General features: G+C 38.3%; 1 protein-coding gene across 1 annotated transcript in view; it reads right to left on the bottom strand.

Annotated features, from left to right (window-relative positions):
- Window positions 1–13,432, bottom strand: part of LOC149165605 (2-hydroxy-palmitic acid dioxygenase MPO1-like) — an 84,573-nt gene extending 71,141 nt beyond the window's left edge. Inside the window, exon 1 of the mRNA XM_089432327.1 lies at window positions 12,926–13,432. Coding sequence (XP_089288453.1) covers window positions 12,926–13,276 — 351 coding nt within the window. The 5' untranslated portion in view covers window positions 13,277–13,432. The remainder of the gene's footprint in view (window positions 1–12,925) is intronic.
- Between the last annotated feature and the right edge of the window lie 2,862 nt (window positions 13,433–16,294).

The following is a 16,294-nucleotide window of genomic DNA, read 5'->3' as shown; positions in this document are numbered from 1 at the left end:
AAGCATTGGGTCTCGAATCCTTGATGATTAACCTTTAAAAGTATATTTTTCATCCTTTCCTTGGATTCCTACCCTAACCCCAATAAGCCTCCTATTGCCTAGTTTGAAATACATTGGGTTGGTTCAAATAAAGTGAAAGTTGGTCCTTAGTTACGCTGGGGTGTCCTCTAAGTATCCACAAAATTTCAAGCCATTCCCAAGGGTGGATTTGGAGAAACCGTAAGCAAGGCAAGAACCCTATATATTGGAGAGTGGGAACTCGATCAAAGGCAAAGAAGTTCGACTAAGTCTATTGCAGAATGAGTTGGCCTGCAATATCGCAAAAATCTGGGAGTTCACACAAAAGGTAGAAGGACGCACCAAGAGGGCGCAGGCAAGGAGGGGATCGCCCTGCGAGCCAGCACGGCTGGGCAAAACTATTGGTCTAGCTCCAACACCATTTTCGTCCTAGGTTGCTTTGGTTAGTGGCTTTTTAAAGGGTCATTTCTCTCAAAAACTCAAACGAAGTTCCTCTTTAAGTGACCCTTCCTCTCACATCCTTACACGACCTAGTCCTATTGTTGATGATCATCATAAACCTTAGGCCTTGCTTGGGTATCCTAGGTCTCTCTTGTGGTCTTAGGTTTAGGACATCTTTTGTTAAAAAAATTCTCTAAGCCCTAGATCTAGCCTCTTTTGAGCCTTTCTTAGAGAGCCCCTTACCTTGCTTCTAAAGAAAGCAAGCCTTTATTTGAGTCTCTCTTGTGAAATGGCCTTTGGAAATCACATCGTATCTAATCATTGACCTCATCATTCTAGTGATTTCCTTCATATCAAGACTCCTCGCATTGGTGAAAGTCCATAAAGAGCATGGGACATCCACTGAGGTGATAGTGGGTCCTTGTCCCATCATTTCCATTTGATCTAGTAGTTGTCCTTTAGGAACCCCTCCTAGGACCCCTGCTAGATTGAGCGGTAGCATTTTTGGCATTGTTGCCAAGGACACAAGACATGTGTCTTGTTCCCTTACGACATCATTGATATGTCTTTTGGCGACTCCATTGGAAGAACAAAGCCCTAGTTCTTAATTGAAATTTAGGGTCAATGCTTGTAGGGTGAAGCAAACATCTTTCTAGGCATATCTAATTTCACCCTGGCGACTCCTACATGTTGATTTGGGGTAGCATTGGATGTGCTCTAACCCTGAAAATCGGTGGAGAGGCTAAAGCACATGAGATCTCCAAGACCCAGAAATGGCTTGGACAGATTGTACCCGGTTTGGGAGTTATTAAAATAATTAATATTTTTAATAGGGTTCATAAATCTAAACTTAGGAAAAATAAAATATTAATGGGTATTAATATAAAACTGGGTTAGAAGGTTCCAAAAGTCATGGATCAAGCCAAACCTAATCTTAGTCATTGATTAGAGATTTAATCTCAGTCGTTGAAGGACCAACAGGAAAAGTATAAGAGGAGGCTTGATGGTCAGTTGGAGAAAACACCAGAGTGATGAGTCATTTGATTTGCTAGAGCAGGGTTGCTAAGCAAATTCGAATCAGTAATCAGCAGCGAGGGGCAGTGAGTATTGGACAAAGAGGCAGAGATAGTGCCGAGAGACCAGCGCAAAGGCAGAGAGCGAGACGCAGCAGCCAGAGCAAGCCACACAGAGCCCAGCAGAGACAGCGGAGAGGCCAGGGGGCCTGCGTCATCCACGCAGAGGACAGCAGGAGTGACGCAGAGGGTCCCAGAGGCTGTGCAGTGCCTCAGAGCGCTGACGCAGGAGGGTTCTGACGCTGACGCATAGCAGCAAGAGGCTAACACAATACTTCAAAGTTGCTGGAGAGGGTTTCGTGGGACAGGTTTTCTGAATACCTGTTTCTAAATAGAAAGGTATTACTGCCGGTTGTTTTTCTCTATAGAGTGAGCCAGTTTGGCACCCAGCTGTACTCAACGAAATATCTGCATAATAATAAACCCTCAAAATAATTGCACCGGTTTTCCCGCATTGGGTTTTTTCGAGGACGATTGTCCAAAAATAACGGTGTCACTTGTGTGTTTGTTTTCTTTCAGCGGTTGATCTATAGATGTTGAGACTGTATTGTGTTTATTTTGTTATTTATATGTTTTAAATAACTTGTTCAGAATTAACAAGTAGAAGAAGTAAACCAGAAGAATACAGATTAACTTTCTAACGGATAGACTTAGAAATTTCAACACTACATGATTTACATGTGTATCCTAATAGGATGTCTTTCTTTGATGGTTTCCCTACTTTGGACATTGTTTGCATTCCTAGACGCCCTAAGCATCTCACCTGGACTATCATGCGTGGGTTGCCCAAGTTTGATGGTGATCCACTATCTGCAGTTGATCATGTGGCAAGATTTGCCACATATGCCTCAAAAGTTGAATTGGTTCATCACAATGTCCTCATGATGTTGTTCATGAGATCCCTCCATCGTCATAATTCGTGGTTGCATAATCATGAACCTAGGAGCATCTCATCTATTGAGAAATTATTTGATGGCATTCTTAGACATTTTTAAATATGCCCTGCACTAAACATTCAAGAGGAAGCCTTCATTAAACATCGTGATGACCTTAGGAATCTAGATGATGAGCAAGAAAGGTGATGAAGGTAATTTTCAGAACATGTGTAATAGGGAGGATGAGTCTATGGAAAGTGGAGTTGAGGTTAACCCTACCTTTTCCAAGGATACTATTCCAATAATCCGCTCTTTGAAGAACTTGGAGAAGGTGATCACGTAACCCCTTCAAACATTGATATCAATGATTACTTACATATTGAAGAGGGAAAATGGGAAGTTCATGAGCGTCATTTTGACAACGACCCTATCTATGACACCGATGATGATGACATCAATAGGACCCTTGTCCTTCCTCACAATCTTGGTGGTGTGGTTGAGTCTTATGTGGACCCTTTCCTCAACCCTTCATACATTATCAATGAAACCTTTCTCTTCGCCTGAATATGATCATCATCAGCAACCTGCTTGTGTCTTCCCATGTCATTTGTCTCCCTTTCCTATTAATTGTGACCCTAGGTTGGCCATAAAGCGTGATATGAATGATAAGCATTAAGAACGATGATGGGGATGGCATGCTTGAGGTTTCCATCCATGGGGTTTATGAGCTTGACTGTTGATATCTCTATCTTTTGGTTGGAAGAAAGGATCCTGTGAAATAGATTACATCCCTTTGTTCCTCTTCCCCCATGATTCTCGGTGTATGGTCATTTTCTTTTCCCACCTCCTACCCTTGTGACCTTCCATATTTCCTTTCTTGTCCTCGCCTTTGGGTCTATTACATGAGTAAGCAGATAGGCCTTCCAACCCCGAATGTATGGCTTTCATTATGTAGTTGGGTATTTTTGCTTGCTTATCATGGACACTTCTAGGCATGGATTAGTGGGGTGATTAACGGAAAAGATGGGCTTGGTTTGTACTCTTGTCCCCTTTTCCAACTTGGTGGCTAACCTTGTACCCTAGTCCCGTGGGATCTCCTTTATTGGCCACCAGCGTTAGGAATGGCACTACATGGGAAATCCTGATTTTGGTTGCATGGTCTCGTTTCCCGACACCACATACATCACTCCCCTCTGCTCATTATAACCCCTTTTTCACATGTTTCCCATCCTGGTCCATATTTGTCCATCGGGTCCACAAGGAGTTAGCCTTCCCCTCCCATAATCCACACTTTGGGTCGAGCCTGGAACAATGCCCTAAAGGTTGATGTAGCTAAAAAGAAAGTAAAAAACATAATTTGGCCTCACAACAGGAAATGTACCATAAAATGTAAAATATAGTCGGGACATACAAATTTAGCACGTGGGCAAAAGCCAACAAGAGCTCTACCCCCTATCATTATGGCCATTATCCCGATTCCTAGGGCCCTTATATTGGCCCTCTGCATCATTAAGGATCCCATGATTGTCCCAACCCCTGGTGGGTGATGAACTACCCAACCTTAAAAGGGTATTAACTGTTATATCATTCACATCGTGCTCTCATCCCCTGGAGTCCCGAGCAGTTATAACAGAAAATTCAATAAAAGGAAAAAGGCATATGGAAAAAGGTGGAAAAACAAAGGTCGAGTAACTCATGTACCACAATTGCTCCCTCCTACATCTATACACCAAAGTGTATGTTTCCCTCATCATAACTACCTTTGTACCATGGCATGTGGCTTGGAACCTTCCCTTGATGCCCCACTCTGTTCCATCATTATATCACATGACACCTGCCACATTACAGATGTATCATGGACCTGTCACTCCCTTAGAGGTTAAAACCACCTAACAGAGTCCTTCATTAACCTCCTTCTTGAGCTTGGAGAGATCTGTACACTCTAAAGCCCATTATGGAAGGCCATGCCACTATGAAGTGCCCACTTGGTTCCATGATTTGTAAGCTCATTTTCTCAATTACATTAATCATTTTTTGTAATGGAAGGTGAGGGGACACATGGGATCTTATACAGGATTGCAGGTAGGTGTTCATCTTGGGGTTTGGTCTCCCTATATGGGGTCCAAGCCCTCCAGAGAGTCATATTGGCATTTGTAGGGTGTGTGTTGAGAGCCATGGGCCTCCACTATAGTAGATAGCCATGCCATGGGATCCTTCAGCGCCATCCATTTCTCACTCATGTCCCACTTATTTGATGATGATGATGCACCTAGACCATCTTGCCTAGTCGACTACACACTGGGTAGTTGATCTAGGGCCCAGATGGGGTTGTGTCTTGCCATGGGAAACATAGGGAGGGCTTACATCATCCTTCCAACCCTTGCAGATGGGATATACGCTTGTTCGATTCAGTTGGAGACCCATGAGGATGTTTTTGTGCCCCCATAGCCACTTGGGAGCACCACAGGTCATTTTCTTGGAGATCAAGGGGCCATCCCCTTCATCACTATTTTTGGAGCCCTTCCACTCATTTTGGCACATGAGGGACTTCACTAGGCCTTTCAATGGCCCTCCTAGCTATTGTATTATCATTTCGGCCCTCTTGGGAGGCTTATTTTTTATATTATGGAGCTATTTGGTGGGCTTGTCACCAAAAGTAATGTTATTTTGCACATTATTTTACTTTAGGGGCATTATTAGGCTAAAATAGGCCATTTGAATCCCTTATAGGATTGTATAAATAGAAGAGAGGCATTCTCTCTCATTCATCATCACTTGGATTCAATTTCTCTTCTGAAAAGAATTCGGACCTATAGTTTGGACGAAATTTTGGATGATGGGATGCACTTTGATGTTTGGAAAGTTTTGCTAACTCATTTTGGAGCTTCTATTTGATGTTATGATGGATGGATATACTCACTTTTTCTTGTAAGTGTTATTTTCATGCTATTTTCTCTACTATAACACATGAATAATGTATGGAATGTATTGTCAAGTTTTATTGTTCCCTAATTGGAATGTGAATTCTTGGAAACATTAAGATTTGAAGTATTGCATGCATTACATGTCTAAAAGGGGCTAGATTTTGAGCCCTAAGCCCTAAATCTAGCCCCTTTTGAGCCTTTCTTAGAGAGCCCCTTACCTTGCTTCTAAAGCAAGCAAGCCTTTATTCGAGCCTCTCTTGTGAATGGGTCTTTGGGAATCACATCATAGCTAATCATTGACCTCATCATTCTAATGATTCCCTTCGTACCGGGACTCCTCCTATCAATGAAATTCCATAAAGTGCAGTGGACATCAACTGAGGTGACAGTGGGTCCATGTCCCATCGTTTCCATTTGGTCTAGTAGTTTCCCTCCTAGGACCCTTGCTAAATTGAGCAGTAACAAGACCAATGGTGATTCACTATGATAATCAAAGTTACATTAAGGCTTAAGCTCTCTCAAAATCCTAAGTTTCATGAGAGGTACAAGCATATAGAGATCATGTATCACTTTATTAGAGACAGGGTCCAAAGAAGTGTTGTGAGATTGCAGTACATCTCCACAAAGGAGTACATAGCAAACATTCTCACCAAGCCTCTGGTGAAGAGGAACTTCGTGTTTTACAGGGACAAGTTGTGGGTGGTGAAAAATCCCTTCCTTGCTAGGAGGAAGTGTTGATTTTTGTAGCATCGAAAGGTCTTCCACATAGGTTTGGTGTCTTAGCATGTGGAAGAGATGTCCTCTTCAGGTGGTTGTTCATGAGGAGCAAATAATATGATTTCATTTTTAAGTTTTACTTACGAAATGTATAATGATTAATTTAAGTGATTAATGTAGACTTGGGCTAAAGTTTTATCTAAGGATAAATAATTAATTATTTAAGTGACTTAGGGATTTAGCCTTGGAAAATTATAAAGGAGCCTTAGGAGAGGATGAAGATATAGACCCATGGTATTCTGATGACCCATGGTATTTTGATAACCCATAGTATTGCACCATTTGTTAAAGTATATACAAGGGTGAGTGATACAGTCTTTGTGTTGAGTGATTGGGAGAGAGAATTTCTCAAGAGAAACTCGACTTGATTGGAGGCAAGAACTTTACTGAGTGGAGGTCAAAAGAAGCCAAGTGGAGGAGAGATAGAGGGTTGAGTATAGCCAGAAAGAAAATAGAGTTATTTTTTTATTACAAGTCGATTTAGCGGCCAGTTGAACCCACGCATGCATAGGCCATACAGGCTTGAGGAGGCCAAGTCAGGGGGTGGAAAAGGATGTGTAGATCACTAGTATAGGGTCGTACAATTTATTATAGAGAGGGGTCGAATTTTTGAGGCATTTCTGAGGTCGATTTCTTCATACAATAGGATGATCGATTTCCTACAGTAGACCGAGTTATAGATTTTTCTACAACTAATAAATTTCTCTGAAAAATTCTTTGAGGGTCTAACCCTAAATTTCCTGAATAATATAGAAGTGAAGGAGGACTGTTCTCGGTCATTTCTCTATTGTTTTATGTCTGATTTCTAATGTTATTTCCACTATAAATTAATTTCCAGAGGTTACCATACCAAGGTATTTATTTTACAATAGTTTCAGAAATTTTATTTGGGTAAAATATTTTTCTAGGTTTTGTGTAAATTGTTGAGATAAAATAGATTTGATCAGGTATTTGTTAAATTATGCAACTAGGGTCAAATTCCACTTTAGACGGCTCATTTGATGGAGATGATGATTGCATTGAATTCCACTTTTCAAGAGGACCAAAATGGACCTAAAGATAATCAAAATTGGACAAGGGAAAGTGTACTTATGAAGGAAAGCCCACATATGCACATTTGGACAGGTCGGCCCTAATGGTAAATTGGTCACCATTGGAAACCTATAAATACAAGTGACCTTAAGCTCATTTGGGCATCACCAAGCATCTTCTTCTTCTCTTCTTCATTGATTGGTTCGCACAGGTCTGAGGTTGGGACGACAAAAGAAGTTCGTGAAGGTCCGAAATTACAAGGTCTGAGGCTCCCCTCTGTTTTTAGGGTTTTGGGTTACAGTAGTTGGCTCATCACAGGACAAATTTGACCACAATCACTGGCTCGCAAGCTCAAGGGAGCGATTGGAAGCCTTCAGTCGCTCACACAACTCCTCCATGCGACCGGGAAGTTTGACTGAAATTTGACCATTGACTGAAGTTGACCGCAGATAGGAAAAGTTGCCTCTGATATATTTTATTGTTGGAAACATATTTTTGTATGTCATTGGGTTGTTGGATGATACTGTATTGGGTTCATTGTACTCTCTATTGAACATTTTATGACAATCCAATAGAAGAAGAATTTCAAAGGGTTTTCCCCCTTGTGGGGTTTTTCCCTGGTCTTTGACCAAACCTAGTGTCTGTCGTTGATGTGTTGATTGTCTCCTTTGTCATTGCATTTATTGTTCTATCTTCAATTACTATTGATGATTGGAAAAACTAATTGTTATCGAAAAGATTGCCAATCGAAGTATTGAATTGGGCTAAAGTAATTGATACAGCATAGAACAATTTGAAAATTGAACAGTATTAAAGAATTAACACTTTTTTCTTGGAATTTGATGCCTTGGGCAAAGGTCTTGGAACCGTGTTGATGCAAGAATGGCAGCTATTGGCATTCACCAATAAGCAATTGTGTGATAGAAATTTGGGCCAATCCACCTATGAGAAAGAGAAGTTGACCATCCTTCATGTGGTTGACAACTGGGGCCCATATCTCATTGGGAGAAACTTATTTTCTAGAGCAAAGGTTATCATCCTCAAAGCAACATAGGTGGGTCACTAAGATGCTTGGTTATGATCATGAGATTATATATAAGAAATGCAAAGAGAATGTGGTGGTTGATACTTTATTACGCAAATATGAGGAAGGATCTCTCCTTGCCTTATCCTTACACATGCCCCATTGGCCTATCAAGAATGGTTGGAAAATAACACTATAGTTCAACTCATCCAAAGTCTTTAAGAGTATCCCAATCTTCCAGGCGGCTATACATGTCAACAACATACATTGAAGTATAAAGGGCACATTTTTCTAGTGAAAAATACTAGTTTAAAACAAAGGGTGTTTAGAGGAGACGCATTTATGTCCTACCACAAGCAACTCTAGCTTTCAAAAACCTACAAACACGCTACACACTCTTTCTTGTGGGAAGACATGAAAAAGGCATCTACACTTTCATTGCTACATGTGACACTCATCAAAGGAACAAGGGTAGATGATGAAGACTCCTGGGATATTGCAACCACCATTGATACCAACTACTATTTGAATCGACGTTTCCATGGATTTTATGGTAGGCTTCCTACAGCAAGCTACAAAATAGTGGTCATAGTGGTAGTTGACCACATTTCCAAATATACTCACTATTAAACCCTACAACATCCATTTACGCCATCCACAATTGATTAAGTTTTCATGGATCAGTTTTTAAGTTGTAGAACATGCCCACTTCTATTGTGTCGAATCAAGATCCTATGTTCATTAACTAATTGTATTAACTTCAAGGTACAAAATTGAAAATGTGCACCAGTTATCACCCCAAAACTAATGGTCAAACAATAATGACCAACAAATTCTTGAAAACCTATTTGAGATGCTTTGCTTCAAGTAGGCCGAACCAATGGGCATTGCTGCTACCCTTTGCAGAATGGTGGTAAATTACCACTGGTTATGGTGCTACCAAAATGACACCATATGAAGATGTCTATGAACAAAAAACTTCCTTAGTGGCTTCATATTTACAAGGCACATCCGTGGTTCACAAAGTTGATCACACGCTTCACACCAAAGAAGCCATTCTCCACACGCTTAAGGACAATCTTGTTATAGCTCGATATTGGATGAGGCAACAAGCTAACCAATGTTACTCTAAGCATTCTTTTGCAAAAGGGGATCAATTGTTTCTTTGTCTTCAACCCTATAAATAAACATCTCTCAAAGACAAAGGCCACCAAAAGCTAGCATCGAAATTCTATGGACCCTATCAGATCCTTCAACACATCAAAAAAATTGACTACAAATTGGCTCTTCTAGCCCACTCCAAGATGCATCCAGTCTTTCACATGTCCTATTTAAAGAAGTTCGTGGGATTAAATTGCAACATATAGACTAGCCTTCTAACACTTGATGAAGGGGGGTCCCTTTAATTACATCCAGAAGTAGTAATGGCCACCAAAGAGCATTGACTACACCAGTGCACTATCCAAAATGTCTTGATTCAGCGGAAAGGTTTGTAGTTAAAAAATGCCACTTGAGAACCGACAATGATTTTACAGCAATCTCCGCACCTCCAGCCTTGAGGACAATGATCCTCTTGAAAGGGGAGGGAAACGGTCCTCCTACCATAACTTCACTATTCTGAGGTACTTAGGAGTGGCCAATTAATGTACAAGGCCATCTTCTTTGAATTATGCCCATTAGATATTTAGTGGGTAGTTAATGTAAAAGGGTCATCTTTAGCAAATAAGGTCCACTAGATGGTCGGTACTCATTTATGATGGAACCACAACTTGTTAGGGTATTGCTATTTATAGAATTAGAACTTAAAAGGCCATGTAATGTTTTGTCAACTGTTGTGATTGTAAACAAAGCTTTGCTCATAAGAGGTTGCCCCCGCATAGAGGCCCATAAACATTGCTCTCCTTTTTATAAAATCATTAATACAAGGATTATATTTTAGATGTTTAATATCATTGTCTCTTGTCACTGCTTTTTGGCATTTATATTTCTTTGAATATTCTGTTTGTGATTCAATTTTAAAGGTTTAAGGATCACTATAATCATGGATCAATGTGACCAGTCAATGATAACACATTCAAGCTTGACTTACGACCATACTGCGGCTGTCATCTAGTACTCAACACGGAGTTGTTGCAGCCTTCCGATCTGAATGGTGCAGTAATGTGTACTCATTAACGATGGGGCCAGAAGCATTTAGGGTTTTGCTATATATAGAGTTAGAAGACTACGTAATGTTTTGTCAAGCATTGTGATCATGATTGGAGCTCTGCTCATAAATGGTTGCCCCCTGCTTTTCTGCATTTATATTTCTATCAATATCTTGTTTATAATCCAATTTTTAGGGTTAAGGGTGACTACAATCATGGTGCAATCAAGCCAGTCAGCGATAATGCATTCAAGGATGACATAACACCATACTTGGGCCTTTGTCTAGTACTTAACGTAGAATTATTGCAGCCTTCCAATCCTCCCTTTACTTGAGCAATCAACTGTGCAACCTAAACCTAGAGTACAGATTGATCTTGAATTTAGCACAGGATAAAGAGATGATATCACTGACAGGACAATTGGACACACCAGGCAAAATTCATTCCACAATTCAGAATCCTGAAAGTAAGATAGTTCCAAGCGCAAGCCAACTATTTCACATTTGATCAATTGCAGCAGAAGTTTCCTCACTTTTTGATACAATGGGATTGATTCTACTTAATACCCTCTAGGACCAATGCTAAAGGTGCAGGGACTCTGATTCATGCTCCGGTGCAGTTATGTTAGATTCACGCCAGAACCCAAGCAAGTTCAGCCCCTGCACCCAAGCTTCTTCTCCTTAGCTAGACATTTTCAGTGCCAGCAACCAACTCACCCCAAGCTTAACGCCTCCCCCAGCACCAACATTCCTACACATCCATGACAATAGCTCAGCGCACCTAGTCAATGCCAGTCCACAGCCTAGTAGTCCCACACAAATGCCACAATCAAGGATCAAGTCTGGCCAGTTCAATGGTGAACCTGCACCAAACCCAGTGATCGATTTGGATTCAATTGGTGCCTGAAAAAGCTGACCTGAAAACAGGTAACGAAGCATTGATCTAACTTGTGCTTAGTGCCCAGGGCCTATTATTTGGATCCACTACGGATGACTCTATTAGGGCATTGATCAGCGATCATTTAAATTGTTTAGATATATATCATATCGCCATTGTACTCTTTAAGCACGCTCTCAGCAATTAGCTATAGTGCAACTTACCTCATATCCTTCTTAAGAAGGATTTTGCACATAGAGCTATTTCCTAGCTCTATAATCATTGCTCCAATTTGTATTCCTTTCCACTAGGAATAGTGCTCTACAAATTTTAGCGATATCTTCTTGTCTCCGCACAGATGTTCATTGTGGGATGAATCATGATTGTTTACTTTTTATGCTACCATGCTTAAATATCATTTTTTTATCCTCTAATTTACTTTTTCTTGTTTAAGTTTTGTGCAAATCTCGGACAAATTATTCGCTGAGTTCACTACACTATGCATTGTTATTCCACTGCACAGATAACAACTACACTATAATATTTCTCGCCTGTGAAGTTCTAATTTTTATTTTTATTTTTTCTAAGGAAAACTCAAGGAATGCTTCCTAATATTCATGGAGAGCATCCTAGTAAACCCATCAGCTCATTATTTAACATCTCCTAAAGGTTGTTGACAATTAGCATTAGGGTTTTTGCCTGCCTCGACTCCTAGTTAGCATCAGGTTTTGAACCCTTTCTAGAATTTTCTTGAAAATCCAGACATGACTAGCTCCACATGTGTGACTAACGAAGGCTGGCATGGCATCCACTTGATATTGTGATGATCAGAGCATATTTCAATTAGAAATATGCTTAACTTCCTCACACGGCCTCTGATTGAGATGATCTTTCAACCATTGGAAAGCAATGGAGGCTGGCATGGCATCCACTTGGTGCTGTGATGATCAGAGCATATGTCAAATTGCGGGAGGCTTAACTTCATCATACTGACTCCGATTGAGATGATATTTGGACAGTTGGAAACCTCTCAGCAACTAGAACGATGTTGAAGGGCTGGGAACTTCATTTGCAAAGATTGACCACAAAAATGGTCATTTAATGTCCAAAATGAGATCTAGAAGTTTTAGGACTCCAGATCACCAAAATAAGATCTGCTGCAAAATAGGTTCTACAAGTCGTGGCTCCAAATTTCCAGTCAGAAAATGTCAAAACAGATGATAAGTTATATACTGAGCCATTTCAAATCAGCTGTGCTACAGAAGTTCATGATAAGCACAAAAAATCTCAGTAGGGGATCAATTTGCTGTGATGCTCTCTGTGAGGATGGCTAACTGAACAACCACAGCTTAATTTTACAATGCAAGGTTCGCAGAGACATGATATAAGTTATAACACAAACGGGGTTCAGTTTTACAAAGCAGAAAATTCGAAGCATAATAGAAGGCCCCTGCAGCTCAGTTTACACTGCAGAGAGTTGGTACAACGAATCTAGCTCTGCACTTGTGCAATTAACAAATACGACAAACTCCTTGACGAAGCCTAATTATTGACACAAGATATACATAAATTGCCAACATATAGAAATCCAGGAACTCAGAAAGAAACTCACCTTCCATGACAAAGATGACAAACTCCTTGACCAAGCCTAATTATTGACATTCAGGATGCTTGAAAGCAACAAGATATAAACAAATTGCCAACATATAGAAATCCAGGAACTCAAAAAGAAACTCACCTTCCATGCTAAGGAGAAACCCAAAGTCTCTGCAAGAACATTGCTGCCGACCCAACAAAGAAGGCAAAGGACTGCTGCCAGAGTACCTGCCTTCTTGTCCAACATGATATAGATGAAAGCATTGACAACAGCAATAACAAAAGCCAAATTCAGTACCATGTACTCCTGGAAGGGAAGCGTCCCTGGTGGGAAGGGAAGCACACCCAGAACAGGGGTGAAGCATGCCAATACCATGTAATTGAAGAAAATTGGCCACACAACTATTGCATGAATGAGAACATTAATAGAACTGCTGTGATAAGTCCTGTGGAATGCAAATTTTTTCTCCATATCAAAAACTTCCCAAGCCATTGTATGAGAATCACTTGGCTTGCACCTCAAATGCTTCGCCCCTTAGTTCTTTGTTGAGTAAACTCTGGCAAAATAATGTGATTTCAGAGTCATTTTATAGGATTGGGAAGTACCCAATTCCACGTAATTATTCTATCCTCATGAAATATTCTCGATGCCACCTAATTTTGCATTGAACGCTTCATTAGGTGGAGAGTGAGTGGAAGTAAATGCATTGAATTGTACTAGGGAGAATGAGTGGAAGTGAACACATCGAAGGGTACTTCAATTATTCCCATGTCACCTGATTATGTCTTGATTTGTACATTTTAATTATTTTCCACTCAAATAAATTGGATAGAGAAGTTGATAATATAATGCGCAAGGAAAGTTGTATTTGGTTCACAGATTTTAAAAGTTGTATTTGGTTTACATGTTTTATTTTTAATTAATATTTGATATAATTTTTTTTAGAATAGCGGAATTATCTTTGGGAAGTTTTTTTTATTTTAGTCTAATTTTTTAAAATTCAGCCAGAATTTATTGAAATTATAAGTTTGATGAATAATCTTTGCATAATTTAAATGCTTCAAAGATTTTTAAGTAGTCAAAAAACCAATTTAAATAATACAAAACAAAATTTCACCTCAATTTTTTTCACCATTCCAACACCCAAAAATCTAAAAAATCACACTAAAAACAACTTCTTAATTAATTAAATAAATTTTATTTTAAAATATATCATCTCCAAAATGTTATTTCAATTGTCTTTTCTAAGCAAGTTGATTATGTCATTGAAAGCATCGAGAAGATGTGCAATTTTCAATGTATAAGTTTAATTTGATTATCCTTTAGTTTTATAAAGGAACATTGACCAACATAGAGGGAATCTATATAGATATATAGATAGGGCAAACTTTAATCCTACGGACTATTAGGACACATAACCACATAGCCTCCTCATATAGCAGGGAAAAATGTTGGAGAGTTTATAGTTACGTGTCTCACTAGAGTTATCTTTGTTATTTTATTAATTTGTAATATTTTATATTAATTGGATAATTGGATTTAGTACGTGCCATTGTGGGATGCAATACCCTCCTTACCAATGTTTTATTTATTTACTTAGTTGACATATTAAGTTCATATATACTTAGTCAATATCTCATATTGAGTTCATTTATACGTAATTGACCTATTAAATTCACAAAATATATATATAATTTTAAAAGTTTTAATTTTTTTAATTTAAATTTATAATTTAAAAAAAAATTATCTTATATATTATATTAAAGAATATTCAAATTTATTTTTTAATATAATAATATTTTCAATTAGTACATGGGTTTTGGATAAACAATGATTGGGTGTGTTGTTAAGACACTCTTAGATGTTAAGTTATTGGTTCAATTCCCCACCCTATTCAAGTGTTATTCATGGGTATGACCATGATGTAGTCTCATTGTTGTCGAACTCAAAAAAAATGGTTGTTTTCATTCAATAAAAAAGTAAGCTTTGAGGGTTAACTCAATTGGTGGAATCCCCATCATCAAAGCACCTTTGTTATTGAGAGGTCACAGGTTGAAATTTCTCGACACCCTTGGGCTCAAGGGTCTACCTCGTACAAATATTTTGTGGATGTAGCAATCATTGACTTTCAAGATCTATGAACTACAAAAAAAAAAACCAAAAACAAAATTGAAGTATTTAAATTATTCAATATTTCATCTTTCTTAGTTAGTCATTGCCTCACCAGGGACTATATAAAGTTTGAGAAAATGCTTAATATTCCTATTTTCCTGTAAATTTAGAAATAATTTTCTAATTTTCTAGTAGTTTTATTTCTAATTTTTTATTAGTTGAGCGAACTCTAATGGTATATAATTCTCATGGTGGAAGACGTTTTATTTTTGCTATTTTTGAGTGCCTGACAAATCATTTAAAAATAAAAAAGGCTAATTTTGTGACTGGCCATTGCATAGGTGAGTGCTATGAAATCATTTAAAAATAAAAAAGGCTAATTTTGTGAGTGGCCATTGCGTAGGTGAGTGTTATGACATTGACGGTGGGACTGACATTGTTATGCAACTACACTGCCCAATGATGTAATAACTCACGCAGTCGTAGGACGAATCTCCAATTCATTGAAGTTCATTACCTGCTTGCACGAAACTCGAAATGGAATTTTGCACAAGAAAGCATTACTTTATTTAAATGTCATATTCATATAAACCAAACGAAACAAAACATTTAAATTAACTAAAATAAAAGTATCTAATAAACATATATAACTTTATGCACATTTATCTAAAGAATATTTTACAATATAATAATTACTTTTACATTACTATAAACCATGATAGCACTAATATCAATATGTGTATTTGTACACTTTGTTTTACATGTAGGATTAATAAAAGTTGCAACAAGTAAAAGTTATTTTTCTATTTAAAAAATCGTTGACTTATCTTTTTTTGCAAACGTCAACTCCTAAAAGATTAGGAAGTTCAATGTGTGGAGGTTTGCACAATGAGATGAACTTCTGCACAATAATCTTCCTTCCATGCGACCTACTTGCATGAAACTAGAAATGGAATTTTATACGAAACAAAACATCAAAATTAATTAACGTAAAAGTATCTAATGAACCTTCATAACTTTATGCATATTTATCTAAAAGACATTTTACAATACAATAATAAGTACTTTTACAATAAGTACTCTAAACCATGGTAACACTAACATCAACAAGTTTGTTTGTACACTTTATTTTACATGTAGGATTAATAAAAGTTGCAACAAGTAAAAGTTATTTTTTCTATTACAAAAATCATAGACTTATATTTTTATTCAAGCCTCAACTCCAAAAAGATTATTGTGCAGAAGGAAGTTCAATGTGCAGAGATCTACACAATGAGTTGAACTTTCATACATTTAACTTCCTTCCACATAATATTCTTCTTTCCCCACTACCTGCTTGGACAAAACTCGAAATGGAATTTTGCATGAGAAAGCATTATTTTATTTAAATGTCATATT

This window comes from Pinus tabuliformis, chromosome 5_1, assembly GCF_031772625.1.
Source record: "Pinus tabuliformis cultivar Carrire ecotype Pingquan chromosome 5_1, CPIR1, whole genome shotgun sequence".
NCBI lineage: Eukaryota > Viridiplantae > Streptophyta > Pinopsida > Pinales > Pinaceae > Pinus > Pinus tabuliformis.
Note: the sequence above shows the minus strand (reverse complement) of the source record. Positions and strands in the feature narration are given on the sequence as shown.